Raw genomic sequence first — 10,565 nt, 5'->3', positions numbered from 1 at the left:
TTTTTTTTTCAATTCCCATCCCACAGCAGGAGAAAAAAAAAAAAAACCAAAACCAGCACAGCCACTTACGGCTGAAGCTCCTTAGGTTGGCCTCCATTTACAGTGGTCTTCAAGCCACCTCATCAAGTGTAGGAGACAATTGAATAATAATAATAATAATAATAATAATAATTATTATTATTATTATAATAATAATTATTATTATAATAATAAGTATTATTATTATTATTGAGACACTATTGATATTGAACAGCACACCATTTATGCTGTAGAATTTATGATATATCACTGTATGGCGTTTAGTACTCGTGTCCCTTAGCATTGTTGAGAGGATAATACGGGGAGTGTTATATAGAACTTTTCTAAATCGTAGCGCTAAAATTGCTAAAAAGTAATAATGGACTGACAGTGGCGAGCCAGCCTTCAATGGGAGCGTAATGACACTATTTTTTAAAAATAAATAACATAAAAAAAATATACAAAGATATTATAGTAAAATATTTTGAAAATTTATTGGGTAATCTGTTTTATTCATAGTGAGCCTGTTTGATTCATAGATTAGAACTATGAGATTAGAATTATTTTTAATTTATTTGTATTTTTTGTGAGAGAAAATACTGTAGCGAATCTCAAAAAATGAATCCTCCAACCAAACGGGCTCTTAATTGAAAATCACATAAGATTAAAAATGTATGTAAAACAGATAAATTTTAATACAAATTTAATGGCTGAAAAGTAATAGACTACCGCTAATCTATTTTTACAGAGCTTTTGTTTTGAAACGTCATAGAGAATTTTAAAATATGAAAAAGAAAAAAAACCTATAGATAGAACTTTGTCTTGGAACGTCATATTTATATAAAATAAGGAGATTCTCTAGTAGGATCAGAACAAAATGAGCTACTAGTAATTCTCTATTTCAACCATCATATCTTTATTAAAAATTGTCTATTTTATATACTTTTTTAATGTGATATGATTTTAATGGTAAAAAAAAAACTATTTGTGTTACATATTTTTTACTTTAATGTGACTTTGATTGATAATTAAGGATACACTACCATAGAAAGATTTTTTTTTTTCATTTGTACACTTCCATTTTGAGGTTATAAAAAAAAAAATCATACCCTATATTTTGGAGTTAATCTTATTTATACTTTATGCTCAATTCTTCCCTTTCACCGGGCACCAATTATTTTGACCAAAAATAAAATAAGGAAAAAATTATAAAATATGAGGATATTTGGGTATTTTTCGTAGTTAAAATAAAATTTTGATTGAAAATAGATAAGTATATAACAAAATTTAAAATGTGAAGGTATAATGATATACAATTCAAAATATGAAATATATGTTTTTTAATCTAAAAACGCAGGGTATAAAGATGAAAAGATAAACCATAAAACCTAGCGTATATAAATAAATGAGTAAAGTTGTTTGTAGAAGACCGATTGAAATAAAACTTAAGAAAAATAAAATTTAGCGGGACATATATAAAAATATTAAATTTTAGTAGGGGTGAAATTGAAAAGTTAAAAACTTTTAAAAGGTCGAATTTTAGTTTTTTAAAAAAAACAGTGGGGGTGGCTGCCCTCCGCCCCTGTGGACTGCAACACATAAAAACCTTTTTTTTTATAGTTAAATTGAAAAACAAAAATGAGAAGTGCTGAGAAAAATGATTCTTCTATAGTTCATACTCCGAGCTGAACCTGTTACTGGTATTTTCGTCCCACTTCCCTCTTTTTGTTTGGTCAAAAAAGGCTAGACTTGATTTGGGCCATATATGCAGAGATGGTTATAGGTTTAGCTCGGCCCTGGCCCACATATTTGGTACGCTTCTATTCTCGCTGGGATGGGAATCTTGGATCGTAGTATTCTGGCCTTTTAACTATGCATAGAAAAAAAGGAAGTACTTACATAGTAATGATCATTTTTAACCCTATGCTTTGGATATATCTTTAATCTAATAATATTATCAATTTGCGTATTTTATAATTATTGAGATAATATCATTCTAAATATACCCCTTTTTTGTATGGATAATTATGAATTTGCATAATTAATTTTAAGGATGGTTTATAGAGGATAAAAATGACGTTGCGAGTTATTTTATATTATGTACAAATACTATAATCTGTGGACATGCCTTTTCTCATTCACTGCATAATAGACATATACTTAATTAACTCATAGAAGTAGAACCGTAATCCAATAAAAGTCCCGACAAAATAAATCTCTCAAACTCAGAAAATCTTTAAGAAGTTAGGGCCATTTAGTTCGCTGATTCGAGTTTAAATTCAAAAATAGTAAAAAATAAGTCAATATAAAAAGCTTAAAGAAGTATATAGGTCAACTTTTAGTTAGAGAAATTAATAGACCATAACTTGTCAAGTTATGGTTCATAACCATATAAGTTATGAACACACTTGTCAAGTTATGGTTCATAGCCAGACAAGTTATAGATAAAAACCGTGATTTATGGATAATAACTTGTCAAGTTATAGTTCATAACCAGACCAGTTATGGATAAAAACAGTAATTTGGCATATTTATTAACTTTTGTAAACTATTGGCCTATTAATTTTAATTCATCTCAAGTCTTAGCCTATTTCTCTCTTTCTCCATTTTAAATTCGAGTTAAGATGTGATTTTATGTGAGAGCTTTTTACTGTAATAAAAAAGTTAAATGTGACTATTTTTTAGAGCTTTTTACTGTAACAAAACTCAAATTCTAAATTCGAATCAGTGAAGTGAACGAGGCCCGTTAATTACCCAAAAACTCAATTGTGCCTTGCAGGGTGAATCAGAAGAATTTCACTTTCGAAAAGTTGGTATTTGAATTTTAATAAAAAATTGATATTTAAATATGAAATTTTTGAAAAATTTTGTCTAATCTATAGGAGAAATAATAAAAATGAACAGCTAAATTTCAATGATGATACTCGAGTTAATTTACACATGGTTTGCCTTCATAGGAAAATGGGTCACTGAAGTCTATATTACACTGTCTTTTTCCATAAAAATTAAGGAAAGTCAGGTAAATAGTTATTTTTTTACCATTTTTTAATAAATGACCGAATTTTTTTAATTTTTAAGTAAATGGCTGGACTTTTTTATTTTAGTAAAATGATTTTTTTTCTTCCATTAATCAATCAGTGAAGTTCATTATTATAAATTATTAGTGATTATTATTAATATATATGTAATTTATTAATTAAAATTGATTAATAATGAAAAATTATAGAGTTAAATCAATGATAAATTTGAGTCAGTGATAACTAAATTAACTAGTAATTGACCACTAGTTAATAGAAGAAACAATCATTTTGTTTATTTTATAAAACTTCGGCTACTTTTTAAAAAAAATTCTTAAAAAAAAGGCCATTTGCCTCTATATCCCTAAAACTATTACACCGTCTCCATGAAAAAAAAAAGGTCTCGTCTTTCTCAACTTTGTTACAATTGATTCCACCTTCAAAATTTTCCTTTTGATCGATACAAAAACCCTTGATAAAGTACTTTTTTCAATGGAGAAATCTTCTTTCATTGTACCAATTGGAGCAATTTCAAAAGGGGAAAATAAAAAACAAATGACCGTTTAGAACTCGTTTTAAAATGATTTTATTTTTTGTATGAAAATAAAAATAAAAACGTTTTCAATCTCAGGCAGAAATTATTTTTAAAAATGCGTTTGATAGTTTTATCAAGAGATTATTTTTTGTGTAAAAAAAACCCATTAATGAATCTCTTTCTCTCTCTCTGCTCGAGAGAGGAGAAAATGAAAACAAAAAATGAAAAACGACTAAACTCTCTCATTTTACACCAAATTAAAAAATCGTTTTTATTTTTATTTTTTATCTTTATTGCGCCAAACGCCGTTTTAGAAACGTTTTTATTTTTTTCTCAAAAAACGTAAAAAATAAAAACGAGATCAATTTTAAATACGGTGAAAGTTCTCTTTTCCTTTTGAGATTAACTTAAACAAATTGGAATTGAGAAGTACGAGCTGTGGAATCTAGACTGAAAGCAGAAAAAAACAATAAACGACAACAAAAGTCAAAAAGAGACTTATGGAAGTTCATTTTCTTAATGAGCAGAATTCAACCATTTTAGGGTGACTAATGCTTTCTTTATACCACACTAAATCAATTTCCATCCAAGTTCAGCCCCCTACGTTGCTATGGATAGTAATATAATAATCTTAGTCTCTTTGAAGTAACTGTTAATATTGTTCAAAACTTTAGAAAACCCAGTTTGAAAATTACTACCAGCATCCAATTCAAAGCCTAGCGTGATTTATGAAGGAAGCTATTATTAAATTGTGGTCCATACAAAGGCCCAATTAATTGATGTCAAATTTTTCCCCCATAACAAGTCAAAAAGAATGGAGTAAATTAGGGAGTCTTTTCCCATAACCCTTTTTTTTTTCTTTTTGGAAATTTTCCATAACTCACTTCTTTAGTTTGTACTACACTTGGTTAGTATATAAGTAGATAAAGTGAGGACAAAAATGTTATAATATTTTACAAACTGTATAAGTTTTAGATCCCGTAGTAAAAGAGCATTCCAAAATAAAATAAAATAAACCAATCAAGTAAATTATAACAACCAAGGTCACATTGGAACTTTCCAATATTGTAATTCCATCCGTATATCACGAACTATTCGAGTTTTTTTTTTTTTACCAAGTTAAGAAGGAAAAAGAAGATCAGTTAAGGGAAAACTCATAAATGTGATGGACCACAAACGTGTGATTCAGACACACTAATTCATAATTCATATCAATGCAATAAACCATTCAATTCTACTGAGTCGAACTATCCAATACCTTTCAAACTGTAATTATAATGAGCTCATGATCAAATGCAACCCAGTGAAAGAACAACTTACAACATTAAGGTTAGACCGCAACCAAATTCAGAGTTCAAAGTAATTAAAATCTATGGACTCGTCACTTAGGCTACTCAAGAGCTTGATATACTGAGGTCATAACGATCGACATATATATAAACTGGGTGGGGTTGTGTGGGTTGGAAAAAGACAAGATTATCATGTGGCGTTATGTGTCTTACCATGTGCGTAGGTGACCCACTAGGTGACGTAATCTCCTCAAAACAAACACGTGAACTCGTAAGATTAGAGCTTCAACTAAAAAAAAAATTTGAATTCTAAGTTACAGTTTTTTTTTTTTTTTTTTTTTTTTTTTTTTTTTTTTTTTTTTTTTAAGTTTATATTCGTTTGTAAAATTTGAATTTAAACTTGAGTTTTAACTCGAGTTTTAACGGAATTTAGGGCTAAAATCTGAGGCTGTTCTTTTGCGGTTTTTGAGTTAGATGACTTGAATGTTGATTTTGAGTTGAGTTTGAGTTATAACTTGAGTTGAAGTTGTAACTTAAGTTTATGTTTAGTTGTGTACATTTGACTTATGGTTTGAGATAAGAATCTTTTTAAGTTTGTGTTTGAGTGAGTCAAAATTTGAATTTGTATTTAGAAATTTTTTTATAAAAACTCAATGCTGATGGAAAATTTTAATAGGGTATATGGATGAGGTTTTATTCGTCTTTTCGTTGTCAACGCATAGAAAAAAAAATCATCTCAATCAGAATTAAAACGAAAAAGTTATAGCATTTTTAAGAATAGAAAAAAAACTGCTCATTAATTTGAGTTCGAGTTTCCGAACTCGAGTTAAAGGAGAAACTTGAACTCGAGCTTTAGTCTTAAACTCGAGTTCAAACTTAAAAGAACATGAACTCGAATAAAGTTGTAACTCGAGTTGCTTTTTTTGAGTTTTTAACTCAAAAATGGGGCTGCCCTTAAGTTTAAGTTTCCCCTTCAACTCAAGTTCTTAAATTCAAACTCAAGTTAATAAACAATATTTTTTCTATTCTTAAAAACATCATAACTTTTTCGTTTTAATTCCGATTGAGATGATTTTTTTTTCTATGTGTTCACAATGAAGAGACGAATAAAATGCTATGCATATACCCTATTAAAATTTTTCATCACCATTGAGTTTTTATTAAAATACTATATAAATACAAATTCAAGTTTTGACCCACTCAAACACAAACTCAAATAGATTTTCAATTCAAATCATAACTCAAATGTGCACATCCAAACACAAACTCAAGTTACAACTTCAACTCAAATTAAAATTAAAATTTAACTCAAAATCTACACTCAAATCAACATAACTCAAAAATACAACCAAACAAGCCCTACATGACATTTTTACTCATTAAAGAAATAGAAAACAGAAAAAGAGGGTGATAAACTAGCTAGAGGTGGATGAAATCTTGGAATTAGTAATTTTACTAGCTAGTGTGGCTGTCCTTTGTTGACAGAAAATTTTATGGGACGCAGTTTGATCATGCAAAGATCACATGTTCATCAAACAATCAATGTGTATATAGCTAATAGCTATAGTGATATATGCATAAGGCCGTTCATTACGCTAATTCAAATTATAATTTATGTTTTTATTATAGTATTTTCTCTCATAAAAAATTAAATTAAAAATTTTTTTGTTACATTATTTTTTTTTCATATAAATTCACTTTTTAACACAAGTTTTAAACTCAAATAAACTAAATGAACGGGGCCTTAAATATAACACGTGTATGCGTGTATGTTTTAATCTGCTCTCATATTATATATCCCGCTTCCAAATTAACAAGAAATTAAAGAGAGAACTGAGCGTATAAACTGTTCATATCCACCTCTTTTCCTGACTACGTATGTCTAAATAAAAACTATAATATAATTGGAAAATTCCTAACAAGTATACGTATTTTACGAAATTCAATTTCGTATACCAAATTACGTTTACTAATAATCAACGTATACACCGGTTTTGTTTATAGATATATGTAAATGCTTGGCAATATTACGATATGCATGGCAGTTTTAGAGTTAGTGAGGATTTATTATTTCCGTTATAACTGTCAATTAGCTTTGTTTAGCTTTAATTATTATTGTAGCCTTCTTCTGTAAGTTTGTTAGCTTGAGTATTTATATAGTTGTCAAACCAGTGTATTGAGACGAGCAAGATTGAATGAGAATTTTATTCGCCTCTCCTTCATTTTTCTCTGTTCCCGTGATAGGCAGAAAACAGTTGCATCAATTTTATATTATAATCATTTTCTTATGGCGAACTAATTGGATCAAGAACCGAGTAAAAGCTCATTATTTAATTTTGGCTTCTATATGTCAACTTTTTTGCTCTGTTAACTTATCAACATATGTTGTTTCCTTTGGGATTTTATTAAATCAATATGGTTAAAGCTATTTGTGTTGAGATATATTAACTAAGGGTCTGTTTATTTCGCTGATTTGAGTTTTTAATTTGAGTTGAAATGTGATTTTATGTGAGAGTTTTTTACTGTAGTAAAAAAATTAAATGTGATTATTTGTGAGAGCTTTTTACTATAATAAAACTCAAATTCTAAACTCGAATCAGTGAAATGAACGGACCTAAGTTTAAAAAACTTTCGAATAGTAAAGTCAACACATTCAATTTTTGAAGTTGACTGGGTCCCTTTATCTTAGCAAACAAGAAACGAGGATGATAAGAAAGAACAATATAAAAAAAAAATGTCGAGTATATATTTAAATAGGCAAAAAAATAAAATAAAATAAAAAATGAGAAGGTCATACAAAGTCAAGCTCATTTTAATTCATGGCAATATTCCCACTTTATAAAAAGCCTTTACCAGCAGAGGCAGCAGGGCCGCCTGGCTCTAGCTGCTTGGTTTGAAGACTAATTTAATTTGCGTGTCTGATTTTTCCTCTTCTTTGTATCAGCCGTGTCTTACCCAAAACTTATTTAGTTTATTTAGTAGTAGTGGTGGTAGTATAGTATAGCAGTTGCAGCTACATAGCCATGGGAAGAGCTCCATGTTGTGACAAAGCAAACGTGAAGAGAGGGCCATGGTCTCCTGAAGAAGACGCTACTCTCAAGACCTACCTTCAGGCTCATGGCACTGGCGGCAATTGGATTGCTTTGCCTAGAAAAGCTGGTCTCTCTCTCCTCTCTCTCTCTCTCTCTCTCTATATATATATATATATATATATATATGTTTGTGCGTGTCTGTTTCTTTTTGTGTTGTTTGTTGTGTTTGGTATTCATTAGTGGCCTCTAAAACCCAAGCAGATGCATCGATCGACCTTGAGACTAATTCTCTTTTTTCATGTAGTTTTGCGGAAAATTACTGGAGAGTTTCTGAGGAAATTCTTTTAGGAATTGCTTTTTCGTTAAATAATTAACTATATATATATATATATATATAGAGGGAATATTAAGTACACACACACACATATATATATGTGTGTGTGTGTGTGTGTGTGTGTTTTTGTCTTGAATCTCTTGATGCTTCCTCTCCTTGTACCAGCTGCCAAGTGATAACTGGGTTTTCCAGACTTTTCATAAGTGAACCTTAAAAATACTGGGCCCTCAGACTATTCTTTTTCTTCTCTCTCTGCTGTCGTTGTTGTTGATATAGAAACTAGAAAGCTGCCTGTCTTTTCATTTTGTGATAATAAATTAAACATGTCTACGATTGTATATGCTTTATCAAATTGTTCTCCCTTCCAAAAGTTGCTTTATAAGAGCATAATGGTAGTAATTTGTGCGCATTAATTTTATTATTCAGTTTTATGCAACCTCAAGAAGGAGATTGCAAGACGAGAGCAGATTTTTATTTCATATAAATTGTCTAATATATCCAAACTTTCTCGACAAGAAATAAAATTCCGGTGTAGTGACTGTTGCAAAATACTCTCTAATTTATTTTGTTACATACATTTCATTCCCCGCTTCCCACCATAAATTTTGATGTTTGTCTTAATTTCCTTGAAGAATTATTTTGCCCGAACATTTTGATGCTATTTTCTCCTGATGCTCATAATTACACCATAATAAATTATAAGTCACCCAATTAATATTCCATGTTATAGGCCTAAGGCGATGCGGGAAAAGTTGCCGTTTGAGATGGCTCAATTATCTCAGGCCAGACATCAAACATGGCGGCTTTACCGAAGAGGAAGACCACATTATCTGTAATCTCTACAACCAAATGGGAAGCAGGCAAGTTTTCCTGATCATCATAATTAATATAAAGAACATATGTGTATATAATATATTATATATATATATATATATAATACACGCTATAGAAAGTAAAAACGATTAATAAATTTCTTGACATGTTTTAATTCCCATCTATAATATTATATGATATGGTTAGATGGTCGGTCATAGCTTCTCAACTACCCGGAAGAACAGACAACGACGTGAAGAACTATTGGAACACCAAGTTAAAGAAGAAGCTTTTGGCCGGAAAAATAAGCCTGACAACAATCGGTCCTACTAATGGCCAATTAATCCCTACTACTAACAATTCCACTACTCTCCCTGGTTCAACAATGTCAGTATCCTCACTTCAAATTCCTAATTCATGTGTCCCAAAAGTTGAAATCTTTGATCATTCGTTTCCAAATTCCGAAACTCAAAATTCCGCCACATTACGAATGTTAAGCGATAATCCTGGAACTGTCTATGATCAGAGATATTTGCGTTCACAATATGATCAAAATCCTTTATATAGTAACCCGGGATTCATGATGGATTTTTCGGCTGATGAATTTGATCATGTGAGAGCCAAGAACAGTCACATTACTAGTGATAATGTTTCGTTGTCCAAAGAAGGTTCAGGCACAATTTCGGATTCATATTTGCTGGCTCTAAGCGACAATAAGCGTGCTTCGGTACTGCCTCATAATGGCTGCGACGAATATTATGCCGGCCACGGGTCAACTTTGCTGGACTTTGGCTTTGGATTGCCGTACGACATTGTCGACGGAGTGTCGTTTGAAGGGAAAGCTAATAGTGATGACCACGTTGCTCCAACTTGTTGCATAAGTTTATCTGATCTTGGTTTCGTCGAGATTAGGCCACAGGCCGGACTGGATCAAAGTATTCTCAATAATTACTAAAGAAATTAGGGGAAGAGATCAAAGGAGAAAAATAAGTCCGAGGAAACATAATCATGATGGAGCTAGAGAGGCACTTGAGTTGAGTACCTATTAATTTCTTTTTCTAATTGGTCCATTAGTGTAATATTTTGGAACTTTGGATTTCTTTCATAGAATAGGAAAATATGATGTCAATTAACTCAAGTTTATGTAAATTAATGACTAAGGTATTAATAAAAACAATATTTTCTATAATATTATTCCAAATGTATTGATCTTAACTCCCCGATCCCGCTCTTGAGGATAATAATAATAAAAGAAAATCCCTGCATGTGCATTTTTTTCGTGTTTCTGATCACTGTCTGATAGGAGATTTTTTGATTCTGTCATTGTGGGGTCTTGAAGATATGGTTAATTACTATTGTAGGAGAGTGACATGAATGTGAAGGGGATGCTCTCAGCATGCTTTGCCTGTTTTTTTAGTTATATTGCAGGTAAAGAAATGGTCATGAAAGATATATATATTTATATATATAATTCATATATATGTCCCTCTCGAACTATAACCGTAAAAGATTCTTGTTTTTCCTCAA

General features: G+C 30.5%; 1 protein-coding gene across 1 annotated transcript; it reads left to right on the top strand.

The window, feature by feature from the left end:
* Positions 1 to 7,706: 7,706 nt before the first annotated feature.
* On the top strand, positions 7,707 to 10,212 carry LOC21402485 (transcription factor RAX2). Its single transcript, XM_024166062.1, has 3 exons — positions 7,707 to 8,018; positions 8,956 to 9,085; positions 9,246 to 10,212. Exons 1-3 carry the CDS (start codon positions 7,883 to 7,885, stop codon positions 9,991 to 9,993), a joined length of 1,014 nt encoding a protein of 337 aa, XP_024021830.1. The 5' UTR covers positions 7,707 to 7,882; the 3' UTR covers positions 9,994 to 10,212.
* The last annotated feature ends 353 nt before the right edge of the window (positions 10,213 to 10,565 follow it).

Source organism: Morus notabilis, unplaced genomic scaffold (assembly GCF_000414095.1).
Source record: "Morus notabilis unplaced genomic scaffold, ASM41409v2 Scaffold804, whole genome shotgun sequence".
NCBI lineage: Eukaryota > Viridiplantae > Streptophyta > Magnoliopsida > Rosales > Moraceae > Morus > Morus notabilis.
This window is presented reverse-complemented; position numbering and strand designations above follow the sequence as displayed.